General features: G+C 44.2%; 1 protein-coding gene across 3 annotated transcripts in view; it reads left to right on the top strand.

Annotated features, from left to right (window-relative positions):
- The first annotated feature begins 731 nt into the window (after positions 1-731).
- The window catches only part of LOC140402906 (immunoglobulin superfamily member 1-like), a 36,104-nt gene continuing 12,432 nt past the window's right edge, over positions 732-24,403 (top strand). Inside the window, exons 1-5 of one of the 3 annotated variants that reach the window (XM_072490540.1) lie at positions 732-817; positions 1,670-1,779; positions 8,785-8,808; positions 18,974-19,273; positions 20,148-20,447. In XM_072490540.1, coding sequence (XP_072346641.1) covers positions 1,716-1,779; positions 8,785-8,808; positions 18,974-19,273; positions 20,148-20,447 — 688 coding nt within the window. In that variant the 5' untranslated portion in view covers positions 732-817; positions 1,670-1,715. The remainder of the gene's footprint in view (positions 818-1,669; positions 1,780-8,784; positions 8,809-18,973; positions 19,274-20,147; positions 20,448-24,403) is intronic. The other 2 variants (XM_072490541.1, XM_072490542.1) reach the window with 2 other exon arrangements.

Genomic DNA, 24,403 nt, shown 5'->3' with positions numbered 1-24,403 from the left:
TGGAATAGATTCCGGTCACAGGCGCTGTGAGGCTGCAGTGTCAAACATGGTGCCACCGTGCCGTGGTGGAATGAGATATATTGCTGGCAGTATCAATCATTTAATTTTCGGTATAAAGAATCGGAGATTCATTGTAAACAACTATTGTCAGTAAAATGGGTGAATATTCAACTAAAGCTAATACCGTCAAGCAAGATACATTATTTCCTCTGGTGGGGGAGTCGAGTATGCAGGGCCGTAATATTAAAATCGGAGCCAAATTGGGGTTTGATATCAGGAAAGGCTCGTTTGCGCATAAGCCTATACATTTGAGTCAGTTTTGTCTTGAGATGGCGTTAATCGTTTCCGTCTTCCTGAGTGAAGGCTGGAAGGACCGAAATAGTCTCTTCCTAAATTGGTGCATAAAACACGACATGTTGTTTGGCATTGTAGGGAACCAATTGTTCTATCACCAACTTTTACTTCACAGAGTTGCGCTTCCTTTTTGTCTGAAGCTTGCAAACCTAACATGTACCGACAAGAAGAAACAAAATATCCATGGCAAAAATAATTGTTCCAAGGCAGGCACCAGAAAAAATGCGGCAGCTAAATTTATGCAACTCCAGTGACCTTGGGGTTCCGACAAAGAAACAGAGGGTGCGGAATCCGGGAAGTTATAATGGACCTACTTTCGGCTTGACCTGGAGTATTGTGCCCAGTTCTGAGCACGGCACTGTTGGAAAGAAGGAGAGGCAGCTGAGATGATGTGAAAGTATTTTCGGAAATGGGAATATGACACTGTTCTTCTCGGTGGAGTGAAAGTGAAGAATTAATTGAGGTGCGCAAAATCTCGAGGGATGTGGGCAGAGTAATAGAAAGAAACTACCACCACTGATGGAAGGGGGGAACCTCACGGAATCTATTAATGCAGAATGATTAGGACCTTGAATGCACTGCCCGAGATTGAGGTGCATGGTGGTTAAATTATGGCGTCGAAAAGAGAATTGCGTAAGAGCACGGCGTAGGGGAAGGTTCAGCTGCATTTACCGGGCTACAATGGAAAGATAAGGCTGTGTCTCTAGCTAACTTCGCCTTGCAGTCATCAAGTAAGGGCTCATTGAGCCGAATGGCCTCCTTCTCTGATAGTACCGTTGTGTAGTGCTCTGGCTGTCATTGTGTCAAACTTGAACAAGAGCACAGGACACAAACCTCTTATGGTCCCTGAGACGAAGGTCTTCTCCAGGCAGACGAATGTCTACCGAGTATCAGAATTCAAAGGTAACTGGCCTGTGAAGCCTCAAATTGTCTACTGGGGAAGTTCTGGACATACTGCACATGCTGCAAATGGCAGATCAATGGGAGGTTCAACAATGCTATTTCTGGTACAGCTTTGGGAGGCCAAAATAATGTAAATAATGTGAAGGGGGGCGTTGTGGTTGAAGTTGGGCCGTAGTGTGTAAGGACTCATTGAAGGGGTGGTGGCGGCATGTTAGCAGCAAACATCATGCCAGTCTTCTGCACTATCACAAAACTATTTCTCAAGGCACTTTGCAGATTTAGTTGCTCAACAAGGCCATTTGGTTTGTTTTTTTAGTAAAATAAGTTACAAAATGTATGACACTTTACCCATAACGTCATATCCAGGATACTAATACCCGATTTCACAATGTCTTGGCTGATTAATATTTAGCTCCGGCTCGCAGGCAGAGACGCAGCCAGAGGGTCATTGCTTTCCAATGTTGGTCTATTGCCTGAAACGCATTATCCAGATGGCAGCCACGTCCAGCTTGCTGGTGATTCGTAAGTCAGCCTTCATTAGGGCATTTGATTAACAACAATAGAAGTGACCGGGATGTTTTTATTTTCATTTTAGCCTTTCTCTGAAACTCTGAAATGAAGAAGTTTCAGTTAAGAATTTTTATTCAATTCTGCAAACTCAAAAACTCATTATTTTCTGTCCATTCGGGATTCATATGATACATGTTCCCGATGTTGCTTGTTTTCGGAGCATCCTAATTCCTTTCCATAAAATAATCACTCTTTAATTCTTAAAATTCTGCAAAAACTCTGAGTCCGTTTTCCACACTTTGTTTTGTTCAAACACCTATCTGCTCACTCTCCAAACACCTCTCCAAACTCACTCTCCAAGCTCGCTCTCCGAACAACTATCTGCTCACTCTTCAACCAGACCGTGAAGTTCGCCCCATGGTATTAAATCTATGCATGGGTTCTCACCCCCCCTTGTATATGTATGGAATCTACACTAACTCCCGTAGTTCCCATCCTCTTATCCAAATGCCGCCTTGACTCCTCACCCCTTCTTCATGCCACTAATCTTCCAGCCGCTACAATTTTGATATCTGTCTATCTCCGTCCATTGTCCCTCGTCCAGTCTCCTCCCGTCCCTGTAACTAGTTCCTCCTACAATAATTGTCATACTCCTGTTCAAAGCCCTCCATGGCTGTTAAAACATTCAATCCCTCTTGAATCAATCCTAACTCCTGCAATTGTCATAATTCTGTTTAAATCGATACATTTAGCATCACCTCTGCCTTCATATCTCCAAAACCTCCTCCATAAGCTGCAATGCACAACCGACAAATTAAATAATTTCATGGCCTTCAGGACTGCCCCTTTATTTTTTTCCTTCAAACACGTTACCATCTTATTGTCTTTCTCAGACCGTCTGTCCTGTGTTTTTTCGCTGAAAGGGGATTTTCCTTGTCAAATACTCTTCCGAATCGAGTTTAACTGATACAGGTATTCTCTTTCTGTCTGTAAAATATGCTTTTTAATGTTCAACACGTGTTCTGGTAAAACATTCAACATACATAAGAACATAAGAACTAGGAGCAGGAGTAGGCCATTTGGCCCTTCGAGCCTGCTCCGCCATTCAATGAGACCATGGCTGATCTTTTGTGGACTCAGCTCCACTTTCCGGCCCGAACAGAATCACGCTTTTTCATTTATTCTTCAAAAAACGATCTACCTTTATACAGAAAAAAAAATAATAAAGGAGACGCAACTGCTTCACTGGGCAGGCAATTCCATAGATTCACAATCTTTTGGGTGAAGAAGCTGCTCCTAAGCTGACTCCTAAGTGTCCATCCCCTTATTTTTATTTTTAAATTTTAGAGCACCCAATTCATTTTTTACAATCAAGGGGCGATTTAGCGAAGCCAATCCATCTAATCTGCAAATAATTTGGGTTGTGGGAGCGAAACCCACGCGGGGGAGAATGTGCAAACTCCACGGGGACAGTGACCCAGAGCCCGGATCGAACCTGGGACCTCGGTGCCGTGAGGCATCGGTGCTAACCCACTGCGCCACCGTGCAGCCCTTACTCCCCGCATATATCCTATCTATTCCCGTCATAATTTTCTATGTTTCTAGAAAATCTCGGCCATCCTTCTAAGTTAAACGAGTACGATCCCACCTTACTCAACCTCTCCTCGTAATCCAACCCACTGAACTCTGGGATTAGCCAAGTGAATCTCCTCTGCACACCCTCCAGCGCCAATACATCCTTTCTCAGGTAAGGAGACTTATACTGAACACAATACTCCAGGTGTGGCCTCACTGAGACCTTGTACGGTTGCTGCATAACCTCCCTAGACTCAAACTCCATCCCTCCGGCAATGAAGGACAAAACTCCATTCGCCTTCTTAATCACCTGTTGCACTTGCAAACCAACTTTTTGCGACTCATAGAATCACAGAATTTACAGTGCAGAAGGAACCCATTCGCCCCATCGAAACTGGACTGCCCCTTTCAAAGAGCACCTACTCAAGTCCACGTCTGTCCCCGTAACCCAGTAACTCCCACAACATTTTTTGGACACTAAGGTCAATATAAAATGGTCAATCCACCTAAGCTGCACATCTTTGGACTGTAGCAGGAAACCATAGCACCTAGAGAAAACCCACGCAGACACAAGGAGAACGTATAGACTCCGCACAGACAGTGACCCAAGCCGGGTATCGACCGTGGATCCCTGGAGCTGTGAAGCAACTGTGCTAAACACTACGGTACCGTGCTGCCCACTAAGACGCCTGGGTTCCTATGCACAGCAGCATGTTTCAACATTTTATCATTTCAATAATAATCCCTTCTGCTGTTATTCCTACCAAAATGGATAACCTCACGTTTGTCAATATTGTATTCCATCTGCCAGAACGAGCCCATTCACTGAAAATATCCAAATCCATCTGCAGACTTTCAGTATCTTCTGCACTTTTTGATTTGCCACTCATCTTCATGCCGTCTGCAAACTTGGACACATTGCACTTGGCCCCCAAATCCAAATCATCTCTGTAAATTGTGAACAATTGTGGGCCGAACGCTGGTCCCTGAGGGACACCACTCGGTACTGATTGCCAACCAGAGTAACAGCCATTATTCCTTACTTCGCTTTCTTTAATTAACCAATCATCTACCCATGCTACTACTTTACCCTTAACGCCATGCACCATTAACTCATGCGGCAACCTTTTATGTGGCTTTGTCAAAAGCTTTTGGGAAACCCAGATATACCAGATCCATTGGCTCCCCGTTGTCTACCTAACTGGTAATGTCTTCAAAATATTCCACTAAATTAGTTAGTCGCGTCCTGTCCTTTATGAACCCATGCTGCGTCTGTCCAATGGGACATTTTCCATCCAGATGCCTCGCTATTTCTTTCTTGATGATAGTTCCCACCATCGTCCCTCCTACCGAAGTTAAGCAAACTGGCCTATAATTACCCTCTTTCTGCCTACCTCCTTTATTAAACAGTGGTGTCACGTTTGCTAATTTCGAATCCGCCGGGACCACCCCAGAGTCTCGTGAATTTTAGTAAATTATCACGAGTGCTTTTGCAATTTCCCTCGTCATCTCTTTCAGTACCCTGGGAAGTATTCCATCAGGGCCAGGAGACCGTCAACCTTTAGCCCCATTAGCTTGCCCATCACTACCTCCTTCGTGATAACAATCGCCTCAAGATGCTCACCTGTCATTGCCTCATTTCCATCAGTCACTGGCATGTTATTTGTGTCTTCCACTGTGAAGACCCAAAAAACCTGTTCAGTTTCTCAGTCATTTCCTAATCTCCTAATCTGCCTCTTTGGGGCAGCACGGTAGCACAAGTGGATAGCACTACGGCTTCACAGCGCCAGGGTCCCAGGTTCAATTCCCCGCTGGGTCACTGTTTGTGCGAGACTGCACGTTCTCCCCGTGTCTGCGTGGGTTTCCTCCGGGTGCTCCGGTTTCCTCCCACAGTCCAAAGACGTGCAGGTTAGGTGGATTGGCCATAATAAATTGTTCTTAAATTGATCAAAAAAAAGGTTCGGCGGGGTCATTGGGTTACGGGGATAGGGTGAAAGCAAGGGCTTCAGTGGGTTGGTGCAGACTCGATGGGCCGTATGGCCTCCTTCTGCATTGTATGATCCATGTTCCCATTATTAAATCTCCCTTCTCATTCACTAAAGGACCAATATTTACTGTGAGATCATGTATCAATCCTGTCTCAGTACACAGGATGAGATCTAGGCACGCTTGTTGCCTCGTAGCTTCCAAGACATACTGTTCTAGGAAACAGTTGCAGATGCATTTTATAAACTCCTCCTCAAGGCTGCGTTGGCCGACCTGGTTAAGCCAATCGCCATGTAGATTAAAATTCCCCATGATAACTGCTCTACCATTTCTACATACATCAGCTATTTATTGGTTTATTGCCCACCCACCGTAATGTTACTATTTGGTGGCCTGTAGACTACTGCCAACTGTGACTTTTTCGTCATCCTATTCCTGATTTCCACTCAAATGTACTCAACCTTCTCCTCCATAGCACCGATGTCATCCCTCACTACTGCCCGGATGTCATCCTTAAATAACAGAGCTCGACCACCTCCGTTATATCCACTCTGTCCTTCAGAATAGTTTGATACGCTTGGATATTTAACTCCCAGTCGTGATCATCATTTACCCATGTTTCAGTAATGGCCACTAAAGCATTTGTTTATTAAGGTCGGGTGCTAAAAATATCCTTGATCTTTTGCTGAATTAGTTACTCTGTAATTGATAACAGTAGGCTCAGAACAACTGTCAGGAACAAGATAATGAACCTCACTAGCCAGTTATTGCGAAAGAAGAATTGTGTTGAGGTTTCAGGTTGCCATGTCTCTGGAACTTTGTACTTTCTGAAAGAACAATCATCAATAACGTACATAATGAACTCTGAGGTTGCTTCTAGTTAGTAAATGTTGCTACATGTCCTTCGCAGAAGAAAGCAAGATATAAGAATAGGAGAGCCATTCAACAAGTTCATGGATCATCATGCCCTGACATCCGAACCACTTTCCTCTCTATCCATCATAACCATGACCTATTGTAGATCGAAATAATGCCTGATTCAGCCTTGAATATGTATTATGACCAACTCCAATGGCCTCTGGATTCGATAATTCCAAACTTTAACTACGTCTATGAAGATAAAATCCACCTTGTCTGTGTATTAGATGGAGGACCCTTATTCTCAAATTGTATCTCCGCGATCTAGATCCTACCACGAGTATAATGTCTTCTCAGTATTGAGCTTGTCAGGAATTGTTTGTGCATGGTTCATCGTGGACTCCGCTCCCTCTCTCTCTCTGTCTGGTCTCATCATGTGTTCATGTGTGTGTTTGTACCTCTATGTGTATGCCTTTGTCAGTCTTTCTCAATCGCTCTCCCGCTCTGCATCGCTATCTTTCTGTCTCAGTCTCATTTTATCTGTGTATTTCTATTCGTATGTACGTTAGGTGGTTTGGCCATGATAAATTGCCCTTAGTGTCCAAAATTGCCCTTAGTGTTGGGTGGGGTTGTTGGGTTATGGGGATAGGATGGAGGTGTTTAATCTTGGGTAGGGTGCTCTTTCCAAGTGACGCTGCAGACTCGATTGGCCGTATGGCCTCCTTCTGCACTGTAAATTCTATGAAATAATCCATCCTCTCTCTTCCTCTTCTTTCGATCTTTCCCTCTCGCTCGCCATTCAATTCTCTTTATAATATTCTCATTATGTGTGTCCATCTCTCTCTGTCTCAGCCATTTTCTCCCTTACTCTATCTACCTCTCCCTTGTTCTCTCTTTTTTTCTTATGCTTTTTCTCTCTTGGTCTTCTGATTTCTCTATCTGTGTATCGCGCATTACTCTGTTATTCTATATTTCTGTTCTTGACAACCACTCTTTCTCATTGCATTTATCCCTTTTCCAAAATGTCCGCTTGCGTTTTATCATTTCAAACGTTGAAAGTACTTTGTCTGTTTACAAGGTTTCTCATGTTCTGCCTGTCATTATTTCTACGAGTACATTCCATATCTGAATAAGTGGATAATTGTGAAGTCTCCTGCTCTTCTCCGTATTTTTTCTTTTGATCACTTACAGATTCTGCACCCAGTTACTAATGTAAAGATGGTACAGTGATATAGATATGGGTACAGTTTATCTGGCCTAACCTACCCCGGATTGCTTTAGTTATCTACACCGTCAGCTTTGCTAATTTCATGAGCCTGTCTTTCCCCATTTCACTGAATTCCATCTTCGAACAAACGCAACCAAGCGATTCACCGAATATTGTCATTGGACTTGAAGCATGTTCCTACCCAGACAGCGGCATTTCACAATTATCTGTTAATACTTTAAAATTAATAGTAGCAATTTAGGTGAAGACTCTGGAATGCGAACTCTTGCCAACACGTTCCTTCAACACCTCGAGAACAGACTAACCGCTGATTAGATAAATTGCTACTTTGGGGAATTTATTGTCATATATGGGTGGGGTTATTGGGTTATGGGGATAGGGTGGAGGTGTTTAGCCTTGGGTCATATATGTCATATATTGTCTGGCGAATTTTATCCATAAATGGAGGTTGGGGAATAAACTGAGGTAGAACAGCTCCGATCTTCAAACAAGTACATTGTGAGGATTTGTCCATATATGAATGGAACTCTGTTCCAGTTTATCTGAAAGAGGTCGCAACTGATAGAACAGCACTCGCACAGTAGTGCAATAGCATTGTTCACACCATATAGCACCTTGGTGTAAAACTGTATCCCGTACAGTCGTTTGTCCAACGAATTACGGTCATATTCACCGAACAATAAAAGGTTATTTCCCAAGGAAACCTTACTGGGCGCAATGGGACTCTAAAATTTAGAATACTCATCATGTCATTGAGAGACAATGCACAGAAAGACTGGCCATTTGGAAAATTATTCATATGCTGGCTGATTGAAAGAACGAGTTAATTGATTAACTGCCACCGTCTACTACCATGTTCATCCCTTTTTTATTTATCCAATTCCTCACTGTGAATCTTCCACTTTAATTTAGCCCCCCCCCCCACCCCCACCCTTTCAGGAAACATTTACGAGATCACAAAATGTCGTTACATGTAAATAAAAAGCTTCCTCATCTCCCCTCGAATATGATATTAGAATCATTATAGTGCAGAAGGATGCCATGCGGTTCATCGAATCTGCACCGACTCTCGACCTAACCTGTACATCTTTGCTTGTGGGAAGAAACCGGAGCACCCGGAGGAAACCCACGCAGGCAGGCGGAGAAAGTGCAAACTCTGCACAGTGAATCACTCAGGGAAGAATTTAATCCTGTGTCCCTGGCGCAGTAACGCAGCCCGATGCCCCTCACATTTCCCTCTGGTCATTTCACCATTTATTTAAACTATGTGTTCTATGGTTCAATGGAATGCTTGTGTAGTAAAATGTCAGTGCAATGTTCTAACTGAAATCTTTACTGATCTCTTTCCATCTCCTCGTGGTGCATGGCAGTGGCCTCATTTGGCGTTGACAGTGGTGAGTAACGCAACATCTCTAAGTCTTTCCAATTAAGGTTTGTCCTCAATGCAAAATAAAATCAGTGGCTGGCATTGGTTAATTATAATCAAGGGCTGACATTGGAAATAGATTTCTCCATAAATTGCATTTGGAAACGTTGGACATTCATCGCCCAACAGATTATGTACTTCATAGTCATCAGCTAGCATTGCAGATATATGAAACGTTCATAATAAATACATTTTTAAAGTTACTTCTGATTATCCAAGGGGTACAAATGAAATATATCAATCTATGAAGTAATTAATGGGTGGTCGGTTAATTCCTAGCATTTTCCAGGACCCATAATCGGACTAAATTACATTCCTAGTGCTCTATCGTCCCATAATACCCATGGCTTCAAATGCATTTTTATTCAATGCTGAGATTTGAATTTGGTTGACATGGATATTATGTCTGGATCATTTCTAAATGCCCCTTGAGATGCTGATATTGAGCCGTCTTCTTGAACGGGTACAGCACGTAGCTCGTAGGGTGAGGTTTCTGTGATAACTGAAATGTGGCTGAGCTATTTCAGAGTGATGTTGAGAGGCTGGAAACACAGAGAAGCTAGAATAAGGAAGGATGGCGGATGGAAACAAATAAATAGGCGCAGGAGTATGCCAGTTGAACTTTAGAGCCTGTTTCACCAATGATCATGGCCATTGCTGATCCTTGTCCTCAGACAAATACTCGAGCGCCGTTTCCATACTCCATGACAGCCTTAACGTGTTTCCGTCTATTTATTTCCTTCTTAAATGTAATCAATAATTTGTCCTCCACAGCCTTTTGCGGCAGAAAATTTCACAGGTGCACGACCTGTGTCGATGTCTTGTGAAAGCCCTTTTCCGACCCCCGAATGGAAAATGTGATTTTCTCCAGTCTGAGAAATAACGACAGGTTGATCAGCCAGTCTGCAGCTTAGGGTGGTGCTGCTGGCCAGCCGAACAGGATTCAATAGCAGGCGATGAGTTCTGTCTAGTCTGACACTCCGAAGATTGCCAGTTTCGGGATTGGCTCCACCCTCACCCCCACAACCTTGGACAGTGCCTCAAAGAAGGCTGTCGATAACCCAATAAGTCTGGGTGAGGCCCATAACACGTAGGTCTGGCTGGCTGGCATTCCTTGGCACTATTCTCATTTATCCGTCATCTCCGAGGAAGAACCTAACCATTCTGGTTGTGGATGGGTGCGCTCTATGCACCACTTTCACCTGCATTAGGTTTGCACATGTGGAGGTAGACGTTGACCTGTTCAATAATTCGCTCCAGAGTCCCCGCCCTATTTCTATCCCGAATTCTGCTCTCATTTTTCCCTTGTCTTTACCAGCGGGAAGCGTGTCGCCGTTATCAGTCGCCTATAGAGGTCCCCGCAGTTCCCCCTTCCGAAGTCGTCCGCGTCCAGCAACTCCTCTATCAGGGGTATGTTCGAACATATATTTCTCGTGTTTTGAAGAATGACGAGGGCCCCTAAACGCAAACGTGTTAGATACAGTGGGGGTCCTTGACAGTATAGAAACTGAGAGGTTGTTTCCGCTCGTCTGGAATTGCAGTCTAAGAATGCGGCTGCTCATGTAGGACTGAGATGAGGAAAAACGCCTCAGTCAAAGATTTGGAACTCTTTGTGATTTGAATGCCCAATGGTTCATTATATTCATGGTGGAATAGACAGTTATTGGTCTGCCCGGAAATCAAGTACAACGAACATCGTCGGGAAAATAAAGTTCAATCCAAGCTCAGCCATGGTCCTACTGAATATCGGGGCAGGATCGATGAGACCTGTCGTTTGATCCTGTTCCTACACCTTATTCTTGATGTGGGTTTTGAGTCAATGTTATGCGATTATCTCCCCATGTCCCATGATTGTCAATGTAGCAACATCAATAATGACGATTCCTTGTCCTTCGGTTGCACCTACTTGCATAGTTACGTCGTTTCTAGATTAACGACCAACACATTTTACATCTGAGGTGGCTGCAAGCTGTTTTACATTCCGATCACTGGACTGTACACGGACCTTCCGGGCATTGGTAGAAATGGTTTAATATCATCAATCGCAATCTACTATTGTAGATTGAGGGCATAACTTTGCAGGCTGCTCTGATGTCGTCCAACTCAAGGATCCTATGTGCTTATGCCTCTCTGGAAGTTATTGGGAAGTTTAACATACTTGGAAAATGACGATATAATCAAGCAGAGCTCACATTTATACCTGAAGAGATATTGGCTTTATCTGATAGATTAGCGTGTTGTACGAAGGTGTACAAAGCGAAACAGGCAGGTGTGACGTACTTGGGCTTCCAAAATACATTTTGTAACGTTCCACATCGAAGGTTACTGCACACTTAAGAGCGGGTGTCGTAGTGGGTAACTTCTTTGCATTGGCGAACAATTGGACAGCAAACAGGGAGTAGAAAGAAGGGATAATCACTTTGTTTTTGATTATTATGCAGCAACACATGAGCTCCGTAAGCATTAATGCTGAATCTTGAACAATTTTCAGTCTACATCAATTCCTTGTGTGAAGAGGCGAATACAGGTTTGCTGATGATACTAAGATAGGTAGGAGAGAAAGCTGTTAAGTGGAGTTGGAGATTCTGCAAATGGTTAAGTGAGCGGGTACAAAAATGTAGCAGATATTCGTATGTGCTTATGTTCTATCAGAGTGAGGTGGTAAGATGGTTACAGAACTGACTCCGTCACAGAAGACAAAGGGTAGCAGCAGAAGGGTGTTTTACTGAATGGAAGCTTATGACCAGCAGTGTTCCACATGGATATTTGCTGGAACGTTTGTTGTTTTTGGTATACATAAACGATTTGGAGGAAAATGCAGCTGGTCTGATCAGTAAGTTCGCTGATGCCACCAAGGTTGGTAAAGTGGCAGATAGTGTTGAGTATTGTCAGAGGATACAGCAGGACATGGATAGGTTGGAGACTTGGGCAAAGAAATGGCAAATGGAGTTGAATATGGACACATGTGAGGTACTGCATTTTGGTAGATCTAACATAGAGGCGAAATATACCGTATATACAGTAGTTCTCCCAGTGAGCCAGAGAAGACACAGCCAGAGTGAGCCAGAACCAGGAGTGAGTTTGGGAATTTGAATTTAGGTGGGAATTGAATCAAATCAAATCAGTAAGGCAGCTCCTTTTAAATTTCAGGAGTTTAAATTAATTTAAATTAAGCTAGAATTGTGCAGTGTAGGTTAACAAGGTCTGCCCCACCCACTCACATAAATGGTTGGCAGTTAAGTGTCAGTCACATTAAATCTACCTTGATCTATAAGCAGGTGGGGAGGGGAGTCAACTCAGGACAATTTAAAAAGAGCAACTTGTAACTCACTCCATGTGAGTTCTCCCAGTGAGCCATAGAAGACACAGCCAGAGTGAGATAGAACCAAGAGTGAGTTTGGGAATTTGAATCTAGGTGGGAATTCGAAGCTGGGTGGGGAGGAAGTGCTTTTTATCCCTGGTAAGTGAATGGGTAGTAGTTTTTCTGTTTTCTTTTTCTGTTCATTGGTATATTCATTTATTTTTTTCTTCGTTGTTTATTTGTTTATTTAATTATTGATTTTTTGCAAATTGTATTTGTTGAAGTTAACCGAAGGTTTAAGACATGGCAGGAGATCTCAGACCCGTGTAATGCTCCTCGTGTGCGATGTGGGAGCTCAGGGACACGTCCACTGACCCTGCCTCCTTCACGTGCAAGAGGTGTGTCCAATTGCAGCTACTGTTAGACCGCCTGACGGCTCTGGAGCTGCGGATGGACTCATTTTGGAGCAACCGCGATGCTGATGATGTCGTGGATAGCAGGTTTAGTGAGTTGATCACACCGCAGGTGAAAGGTACTGAGCGAGCTAGAAAATGGGTGACCAAAAGACAGAGCAAGAGTAGGAAGGCCGTGCCGGTGTCCCCTGCGATCATCTCCCTGCAAAACAGATATACCGCTTTGGATACTGTTGAGGGAGATGGCTCACCAGGGAAAGGCAGCAGCAGCCAGGTTCAAGCACAGTGGCTGGCTCTGCTGCGCGGCTGGGCAGGAAGAAGAATGGCAGGGCTTTAGTGATAGGGGACTCAATCGTAAGGGGAAACAGGCGGTTCTGCGGACGCAATCGACACTCCAGGATGATATGTTGCCTCCCTGGTGCAAGGGTCAAGGATGTCTCGGAGCGGCTGCAGGACATTCGGGGGGGGGGGGGGGGGGGGGGGGAACGGCGTGAACAGCCTGCTGTCGTGGTGCAAATAGGCACCAACGATATAGGTAAAAACGGGACGAGGTCCTACAAGCTGAATTCAGGGAGTTAGGGGTTAAACTAAAAAGTAGGACCTCAAAGGTAGTAATCTCAGGATTACTACCTGTGCCACGGGCTGGTCAGAGTACGAATGTCAGGATAGATAGGATGAATGCGTGGCTCGAGAGATGGAGAAAGAGGGAGGGATTCGAATTTCCGGCGCATTGGAACCGGTTCTGGGGGAGTTGGGACCAGTACTAACCGGACGGTCTGCACCTGGGCAGGACTGGAACCGATGTACTAGGGGGAGGGGGTGTTTGCTAGAATTGTTGGGGAGAGTTTAAACTAATGTGGCAGGGGAATGGGAACCGATGCAGCAAGTTGGAATGTAGTAAAACAGCGATAGAAATAAAAGGCAGTAAGGGGAAAAGTGTAAAGCAGAGAAGCCATAGTCAAAAATCAAAAAGGGCGACAGTACAAGGTACAGTGACTGAGGGGAGCTCAGTGAATAGGACCAGGAATACTAAAAGGAATAAAATGGGAAGTGAAAACATTAATGGTAAGCGACGCGGCAGGTTATTACATGACGATCTGCGTTCAACGAGAAGGAAAATTAGGAGAAAGGTAAAGAGAAAATATAACTTAGGAGAGGTTACTGATCGAGGTGTAAAGATTCAGAACAGAGGTAAAAAAGCCAAAATAAGATACTTTACCTGAATGCTCGGAGTATTCGGAATAAGGTAAATGAGTTGATGGCGCAAATCATCGTGAATGACTATGATGTAGTGGCCATTACTGAAACATGGCTTCACGACTGGGACTTAAATATCCGAGGGTATCAAACTATTCGGAAGGACAGAGTGGATGGTAAGGGAGGAGGTGTAGCTCTGATATTTAAGGATGACATCTGGGCAACAGTAAAGGATGTCATCGGTGCTATGGAGGATAAGGTTGAATCCATTTGTGTGGAAATCAGGAATAGTAAGGCGAAAAAGTCACTGTTGGGAGTAGTCTATAGGCCACCAAATTGTAACATTATGGTGGGGCAGGCAATAAACAAAGAAATAACTGATGCATGTGGAAATGGTACAGCAGTTATCATGGGGGATTTTAATCTACATGTCGATTGGTTTAACCAGGTCGGTCAAGGCAGCCTTGAGGAGGAGTTAATAGAATGTATCCGCGATAGTTTCCTAGAACAGTATGTAATGGATCCTACGAGGGATCAAGCGGTCATAGATCGGGTCCTGTGTAATGAGACAGGATTGATTCAGGATCTCATAGTTAGGGATCCTCTCGGAAGGAGCGATCATAATATGGTGGAATTTAAAATACAGATGGAGGGTGAGAAGGTAAAATCAAGCACTCGTATTTTGTGCTTAAACAAAGGAGATTACAATGGGATGGGAGAGGAACTAGCTAAGGTAGACTGGGACCAAAGACTTTATGGTGAAACAGTTGAGGAACAGTGGAGAACCTTCCAAGCGATTATTCACAGTGCTCAGCAAAGGTTTATACCAACAGAAAGGAAGGACGTTAGAAAGAGGGAAAATCGACCGTGGATATCTAAGGAAATAAGGGAGAGTATCAAATTGAAGTGAGAAGCGGACTGGGAAATCTTTAGGGGGCAATAGAAAGCTACAAAAAAAGCTATAAATAAGAGTAAGATAGATTATGAGAGTAAATTTGCTCTGAATATAAAAACAGATAGTAAAAGCTACTACAAATATATAAAACAAAAAAGAGTGGCTACGGTAAATATCTGTCCTTTAGAGGATGAGAAGGGAGATGTAATAATGGGAGATGAGGAAATGGCTGAGGAACTGAACAGGTTTTTTGGGTCGGTCTTCACAGTGGAAGACACACATAGCATGGCAGTGAGTGATGGAAATGAGGCTATGACAGGTGAGGACCTTGAGAGGATTGTTATCACTAAGGAGGTAGCGATGGGCAAGCTAATGGGGCTAAAGGTAGACAAGTCTCCTGGCCCTGATGGAGTGCATTCCAGAGTGCTAAAAGCGATGGCTAGGGAAATTGCAAATGCACTAGTGATCATTTACCAAAATTCACTAGACTCTGGGGTGGTCCCGGCGGATTGGAAATTAGCAAACGTGACACCACTGTTTAAAAAAGGAGGACGGCAGAAAGCGGGTAATTATAGCCCAGTGAGCTTAACTTCGGTAGTAGGGAAGATGCTCGAATCTATCATCAAGGAAGAAATAGCGAGGCATCTGAATGGAAATGGTCCCATTGGGCAGACGCAGCATGGGTTCATAAAGGGCAGGTCGTGCCTAACTAATTTAGTGGAATATTTGTGGACATTGCCAGTGCGGTAGATAACTGGGAGCCAATGGATGTGGTATATCTGGGTTTCCCAAAAGGTTTTGACAGAGCCACATAAAATGTTTCCGCATGAGGTAATGGTGCATGGCGTTAAGGGTAAAGTAGTAGAATGGATAGATGATTGGTTAATTAATAGAAAGCAAAGAGTGGGGATTAATGGGTGTTTCTCCGGTTGACAATCAGTAGCTAGTGGTGTCCCTCAGGGATCAGTGTTGGGCCCACATTGTTCACCATTTACATAGATGATTTGGAGCTGGGGACCAAGGGCAATGTGTCCAAGTTTGCAGACGACACTAAGATGAGTGGTAAAGCAAAAAGTGCAGAGGATACTGGAAGTCTGCAGGGGGATTTGGATCGGCTAAGTGAATGGGCTAGGGCCTGGCAGATGGAATACAATGTTGACAAATGTGTGGTTATCCATTTTGGTAGGAATAACAGCAAAAGCGATTATTATTTAAATTATAAAATATTAAAACATGCTGCTGTGCAGAGAGACCTGGGTGCGCTTGTCCATGAGTCGCAATAAGTTGGTTTACAGGTTTAACAGGTGATAAACAAGGCAAATGGAATTGTGTCCTTCATTGCGAGACGGATGGAGTTTAAGACTAGATAGGTTTTGCTGCAGTTGTATAACATGTTAGTGAGGCCACACCTGGAGTATTGTGTTCAGTTTTAGTCTCCTTATTGAGAAAGGACGCACTGGCACTGGAGGGTGTGCAGAAGTGATTCACTAGGTTAATCCCACAGCTGAATATGTTGGGTTACGAGGAGATGTTGAGTAGACTGGGACTGTACTCGTTGGAATTTAGAAGGATGAGGGGGGATCTTAGAGAAACATATAAAATTATGAAGGGAATAGATAGGATAGATGCGGGCCGGTTGTTTCCACTGGCGAGTGAAAGCAGAACTATGGGGCATAGGCTCAAAATAAGGGGAAGTAGATTTAGGACTGAGTTTAGGAGGAACTTCTTCACCCAAAGTGTTGTGAATCTATACAATTCCTTGTGAAGCAGTGGAGGCTCCTTCATTCAATGTTTTTAAGATGAAGATAGATAGTTTTTTTAAGAATAAAGGGATTAAGGGTTTTTGTGTTCGGGCCGGAAAATGGAGCTGAGTCCCCAAAAGATCAGCCATGATCTCATTGAATGGTGGAGCAGGTTCGAGGGGCCAAATGGCCTACTCCGGCTCCTGGTTATTATGTTCTTATATATGTGGGATGTTTTCGGAACTCTGCACATTCTCCACTCCTCAGGGAACGAAACAGTCCATGTCCAAATGCAGCAATACATGCCAAAATCCAGGCTTGGGCTGACAAGTGGCAATTTACATTAGTGCCAAACAAGTGCCAGGCAATGACCATCTCCGACAAAAGAGGACCTAGCCACCACCTTTTGACATTCAATGGCATTACTGCCGTTGAATTCCCCGCAATCAACATCCTTGGGGTTACCATTGATCAGAAACTGAACTGGACTAGCCACATTAATACTGTGGCTGCCATGGCGGGTCGAAGGCTAGGAATCAATCGGCGAGTAACACGACTCCTGACTCCCACACCCCCAAACGAAAAGCGCGTCGACCACCTGCAAGGCATAGGTCAGGAGTGTCATGAAATATTCTCCACTTGCCTGGATGAGTGCAGCTAGTACAACACCCAAGAATCTCGACACCATCCAGAACAAAGGAGCCCGCTTCATTGCTACCCCTTCCACAAACATACAAATCCTCCACTACCGACGAACAGTGGCAGCCGTGTGCCATCTACAAGGTGCACTACAGTAACTCACCGAGGTTCCTTAGGCAGCACCTTCCAAACCCACGACCATATAGAAGGAAAAAGCAGCAGATGCCTGGGAACCCCACCTCCTGGAGGTCCCCCTCCAAGTCACTCGCCAGGCTGACTTGGAACTATATCGCCGTTCCTTCACTGTTGCTGTGGCAACATCATGGGACTCCCTCCCTAACAGCACAGTAGGTGGACCTACATCTCAAAGACAGCAGCGGTTCAAGAGGCAACTCATCATCACCTTCTGACGGGCAACTAGAGATGGGCAACACATGTTGGCCGAACCAATGACGGAAATGTCTATTTTGGCAGCAAGAATAGAATCACATTATACGATTTAAGCTGTGAAAGATTACACTACTAAATGGTACAGTGGGAACTGAGCGTCCTGATATATCACTCACGTGACTATATTATGCAGATTGGACACGTAATTGGAAAGATAATGGAATGTTGCCATGTATGCAAAAGGTACAAACAATAAATGTAAAAACGTTTTAATGCAACTCTTGAGGGCACTGCTGAGACCACATTTTGGGGTGAGTTGTTTTATACGCTTCTGAGCCCCTTATTTGATAAAACGATATAACTGATTTAGAAGCATACCAGAGAACGTTTGTTCGATTTATTCCTGGGCTGTACGGTTTATCTTATGACAAAATATTAAAGAGGTTGGGCCGATACACATTGCAATTACAAATAAAATGACGTGTTCGTATTGGAATATGTAGGGCGCTGAGGGGAGTTTTTAGAAGTCGGGGATACTGTCCTTTAAGAGTGGGTGGAGAATATTATTTTCTCTCAGAAGGTAACCAGACTGTTGCGAATTCTCTTCCCATGAAGATTGTGGTGTGGGCTCTTTAAGTATTCTCAAGACTGAGATAGATTGTGTATCGGCCTGCAGGAAAGTTAACTTGAGACCAAGACGAGATTAATTTATTGAATGGACGCGCGGTTTCGACTGATTCAAAGGCCTACTCCTGCTCCTCAGTCCTAAATTCCTATGTCCCTCTAAATATGCTAGACGCAATTACCTGGTTAAGTCTGCACAACGACCTAATCCACAGGACGAGGCAACTCAGTGTTAATTTAAGCCTACTTGTCACAATAAAGATTATTACCATTCTTATATTTTAAGAGATAGGAAACCTAGTCCTTGCTTTTTACGTCCGCTTCTACCTTCAAATCACTCCAGCAGAGGAGATTTACCAGGATGCTGCCTGGACTGGAGGGCATGACATATGAAGTAAGGTTGAGGGAGCTTTTTTCACTGGAGCGAAGAAGGAAGAGGGGTGACATGATAGAGGTGCACAAGGTGATGAGTGGTATGAATACCGTCGATAACCAGAGACTTTTCCACAAGGTGGAAAACATAATTTTAATGTGATTGGATGAAGGTATAGGGGAGATGTCAGAGGTCGGTTCTTTACACAGAGAGTGGTGGTGTGTGGAATGCACCGGTAGCGGAGGTCGTGGAGCCAGTCATTAGGGACATTGAAGCGACTTTTGGGACAGACACATTAACAGCAGTAAATTGAAGTAGTGTAGGTTAGATTGATCTTAGATTAGGGTAAATGATCAGCACAACATCGTGGGCCGAAGGGCCTGTACTGTGCTGTATTGTTCTATGTTCTCTGAGGTCCCATGCGCTGTTTCCCGCTAGGTGAGAACATTGCGATTATCAGACAGGCATTAAGGAGGATGTGAAGGATAATTCATTCTGAAACGTGAATAAAAATGGTTATCTCATACAAGTCATGTTTGATGTATTGATTATTCTCCAGTTGGCTTACCCAAACCTACCCTGTCTCTGGAGCCACCATCCAGTATCATTCTACCAGGAGAGAATTATTCACTCATCTGCCATTTCCCTCTCACGCGCTGCAGTGTGGAATTGTACACGCATTTCAAAGTCAGAGTCATGACGAAAACTGACGTGAACTACACCGCCGTCTTCAGGTTCAGTGCCACCCAAACCTCGAAAGGGCCCAGCACTTACAACTGCAAATATCAGAAGTTCTTCGAGACAAACATGACCTGGGCATATTCGCCAATCAGTGACCCAGTGCTGTTCAGTATAACAGGTAATGCAAAGTTACACCTTCTATTATTGCCAATGAAACACTAAGAGTTATGGGATGTCATATCGCAGAAGAAGGCCATTCATCCCATTATTCCAGTGCTCACTTTTTAGAGAGCCAAGCAATACAGCTCCGGCATTCTGCCCCCTTTCTTTTTCAATTGCCCTGCAATTTCCACACATATGTACGAACATTCTTTGAAAGTTCCCATTCGATTAGCTTGGTGCATCATGTCAGACAAGGTTTTGCAGATCACTTGCTGCGTTGGAAAACCGGAAGGTGTTTCCTGAACAAATCCCCATCACATTATTTTGCCAATTGTTTTCAATCTGTGTGTCCTCTGCTTCTTGACTGTCCTGTCACTGGTAAACGTATCACCTTATTGACTACATTTTGAACGGCTGGATTCAATACAACCCCACTAACAAACACACACACACACACACCATTCCTCATTAAAACGGTTCTAAACAGGGAAACCACAGTTCCTCTGAACTCGGCATCACATTCTGCCGAGGAAGGGAGAGAATGGGGAAACCTATTTATGAAAGAGAGTTGTATGTGTCACTACAGGTGTAACAGTACGTGTACTGTGAACACACTGTCAACTTAGGATGGAATAACCAATGATTGGAAAGCAATAGGAGAGATGTTAAAACGTGGTAGCCGAATGGTACAAAGATGAAAAGATGGAATTCCCATATGGCTTGGCATTGCACAGTCAGCTGGACGTTGAACTGAGGTCAAGGCAGGTCAATCTGAGTCCAATCATGACGTCCGATTGCCTGCTTGTGCTTCATTTCAGGACTTCCCCCCCCCCCCCCCCCAAAATATTCACAGAAGTTCTCATCTGCTCCTTGTGTTCTATTTGTTACAGATGAGCTTCCAAAGCCCTCAGTCTCAATAGAGCCGGCCTCTGGTTTGGTAACAGTTGGGGACCGAGTTCACATTAACTGCACCACAAGCTACCTAAGCCAAATCTCCCACTTGTACAGAGAGCATGGCGGACGTCCTATCGATACGCACAATGTCTCAGACTCCATGAGGACTATCATCTTCACGATCAAAGAGGTCGACCCAATGGATGGTGGAGCGTACAGCTGCAGTGTTTCAAAAGCCGTGTTAGGGAAAGTGTATGAGTCGCCCCGTAGTAATTTCGTGGAGTTCAATGTGACTGGTGAATAATATTGCATTTCATGAATCTCTGTCCCATAATCCTCGACCAAGTCCAAATTTGGAGAGCGCATGATTCATCTTTATACTATTCGACTACCTTGGACATCACGTTAACATCTCTGGTGTTATTAACCATTATGCGTACATATCAACATACGAATATGCGAATTAGGTGCAGGAATAAGCCATTCGGCCCCTCAAACCTGTTCTGCCACTTAATTAGGTAAAGACTGTTTGGATTTTAACCACAGATCGATATCCAGCCTGCCCCGTAACTCTTTAGCCCCTTTGCCTTTCAGAAATCTGTGTATCGTCTTTAAAACATTCAAAGACATTCCTTCCACCACCAATTGAGGAGGAGGGCTCCAAAGATACATTAACCGTTGAAAGGGAAAAATAACCCTTCCTCATCTCCATCTGAAATGGTCGACACCTTATTTGTGAATAATTCCCCATCGTCTTGAATCTTCCCACAAGTGGAAGTATTCTTTGCACATCCGTAGTTTCATGAACCAAGGTGATCTAATGATTTTATATAGGCAGTGTGTTGACACGTAACATGAAAACTTACACTTGCTGTATCGTTCTGTAGCTCTTATCTCGGTCACACTAACTGTTTAGATGCCTTTGTAGACTGCTTAAACGCCCGTTATCTGAGCATCAGATAGCTTAAGGCCTTGAATTGACCCAGCAGTTAATTACTTATTGAGCTGTCAATATTTTGAATGTGAAAAAAATTCGGTCTTGTAATCAATCACAATTCTCGTCCTGCCAAATCAAGGCTTTATTTTATCATTCTTAAGCATCACGTTCATAGTGACAAGCACCCTTCTGCTCCTCATCATTCATTTCTTGGGGCAGCATTGCTTTATTACTCCAATTAGATGTACGTCATATTCGTATCATATTTAAACATTTGTTTAACAATGTTTTCATGTACACGAACCTGTCAAAGAAACCAAACGCCTAGAGTGCTGCTGTACACTATTGCCACTGTGTGTAAACAAAGAACAAAGAACAAAGAAATGTACAGCACAGGATCAGGCCCTTCGGCCCTCCAAGCCCGTGCCGACCATGCTGCCCGACTAAACTACAATCTTCTACACTTCCTGGGTCCGTATCCCTCTATTCCCATCCTATTCATGTATTTGTCAAGATGCCCCTTAAATGTCACTATCGTCCCTGCTTCCACCAGCACCTCCGATAGCGAGTTCCGGGCACCCACTACCCTTTGAGTAAATAAATTGCATCGTACATCTACTCTAAACCTTGCCCCTCGCACCTTAAACCTATGCCCCATAGTAATTGACCCCTCTACCCCGGGGAAAAGCCTCTGACTATCCACTCTGTCTATGCCCTTCATAATTTTGCAGACCTCTATCAGGTCGCCCCTCAACCTCCTTTGTTCCAGTGAGAACAAACCGAGTTTATTCAACCGCTCCTCATAGCTAATGACCTCCATTCCAGGCAACATTCTGGTAAATCTCTTCTGCACCCTCTCTAAAGCCTCCATATCCTTCTGGTAGTGTGCGACCAGAATTGAACACGAAACTCCAAGTGTGGCCGAACTAAGGTTCTATACAGCTGCAACATAACTTGCCAATTCTTATACTCAATGCCCCGGCCAGTGAAGGCAAGCATGCCGTATGCCTTCCTGACTACCTTCTCCACCTGTGTTGCCCCTTTCAGTGACCAGTGGACCTGTACTCCTAGATCTCTTTGACTTTCAATACTCTTGAGGGTTCTACCATTCCCTCTTTATTCCCTACCTGCATTAGACCTTCCAAAATGCATTACCTCACATTTGTCCGGATTAAACTCCATCTGCCATCTCTCCGCCCAAGTCTCCAAACAATGTAAATTCTACTGTATCCACTGACCTTTGTGTCGTCTGCAAACTTACTAATCAGACCAGTTACCGTTTCCTCCAAATCATTTATATAGACTACAAACAGGAAAGGTCCCAGCACTGATCCCTGTGGAACACCACTGGTCACAGACCTCCAATTAGAAAAGCATCCTTCCATTGCTACTCTCTGCCTTCTATGACCTAGCCAGTTCTGTATCCACCTTGCCAGCTCAGCCCTGATCCCGTGTGACTTCACCTTTTGTACTAATCTCCCATGAGGGACCTTGTCAAAGGCCTTACTGAAGTCCATATAGACAACATGCACTGCCCTACCTGCATCAATCATCTTAGTGACCTCCTCGAAAAACTCTATCAAGTTAGTGAGACACGACCTCCCCTACACGAAAACATGCTGCCTCTCACTAATACGTCCATTTGCTTCCAAATGGGAGGAGATCTTGTCTCGAAGAATACTCTCCAGTAATTTCCCTACCACTGAAGTAAGGCTCACCGGCCTGTAGTTCCCTGGATTATCCTTGCTACCCTTCTTAAACAGAGGAACAACATTGGCTATTCTCCAGTCCTCCGGAACATCGCCTGAAGCCAGTGAGGATCCAAACATTTATGTCAAGGCCTCAGCGATTTCCTCTCCAGCCTCCTTCAGTATTCTGGGGTAGATCCCATCAGGCCCTGGGGACTTATCTAACTTAATATTTTTTAAGACACCCAACAGCTCGTCTTTTTGGATCTCAATGTGACCCAGGCTATCTACACACCCTTCTCCAGACGCAACATCTACCAATTTCTTCTCTTTGGTGAATACTGATGCAAAGTATTCATTTAGTACCTCGCCCATTTCCTCTGGCTCCACACATAGATTTCCTTGCCTCTCCTTCAGTGGGCCAACCCTTTCCCTGGCTACCCTCTTGCTTTTTATGTACGTGCAAAAAGCCTTGGGATTTTCCTTAACCGTATTTGCCAATGACTTTTCGTGACACCTTCTAGCCCTCCTGACTCCATGCTTAAGTTCCTTCTTACTTTCCTTATATTCCACGCAGGCTTCGTCTGTTCCCAGCCTTTTAGCCCTGACAAATGCCTCCTTTTTCTTTTTGACGAGGCCTACAATATCTCTCGTTATCCAAGGTTCCCGAAAATTGCCGTATTTATCCTTCTTCCTCACAGGAACATGCCGGTCCTGAATTCCTTTCAACTGCCACTTGAAAGCCTCCTACATGTCAGATATGGATTTGCCCTCATACATCCGCCCCCAATCTATGTTCTTCAGTTCCCGCCTAATATTGTTATATTTAGCCTTCCCCCAATTTAGCACATTCACTCTTATCCTTGTCCACCAGCACTTTAAAACTTACGGATTCGCATGCGAGAGAACTGGAGCAAATGAACAATGCAAATCTTATTCCAGGGATTCGATAGCTGTCCAGCGAGTTGAGACTGAGAACATAGAACATAGAACATTACAGCGCAATACAGGCCCTTCGGCCCTCGATGTTGCGCCGACCTGTAAACCACTCTAAAGCCCATCTACACTATTCCCTTATCGTCCATATGTCTATCCAATGACTATTTGAATGCCCTTAGTATTGGCGAGTCCACGACTGTCGCAGGCCGGGAATTCCACGCCCTTACTACACTCTGTGTAAAGAACATACCTCTTACATCTGTCCTACATCTATCTCCCCTCAATTTAAAGCTATGTCCCCTCGTGCTAGACATCATCATCCGAGGAAAAACGCTCTCACTGTCCATCCTATTCAATCCTCTGATCATCTTGTATGCCTCAATTAAGTCATCTCTTAACCTTCTTCTCTCTAACGAAAACAGCTTCAAGTCCCTCAGCCTTTCCTCATAAGATCTTCCCTCCATACCAGGCAACATTGTGGTAAATCTCCTCTGCACCCTTTCCAATGCTTCCACATCCTTCCTATAATGCGCCGACCAGAATTGCAAGCAATACTCCAAATGCGGCCGCACCAGAGTTTTGTACAGCTGCAACATAACCTCATGGTTCCGAAGCTCAATCCCTCTACCAATAAAAGCTAACACACTGTACGCCTTCTTAACAATCCTCTCAACCTGGCTGGCAACGT

Source organism: Scyliorhinus torazame, chromosome 26 (assembly GCF_047496885.1).
Source record: "Scyliorhinus torazame isolate Kashiwa2021f chromosome 26, sScyTor2.1, whole genome shotgun sequence".
Taxonomy (NCBI): domain Eukaryota; kingdom Metazoa; phylum Chordata; class Chondrichthyes; order Carcharhiniformes; family Scyliorhinidae; genus Scyliorhinus; species Scyliorhinus torazame.
The sequence above is the reverse complement of the archived record's forward strand: the minus strand, read 5'-3'. Positions and strand labels throughout refer to the sequence as shown.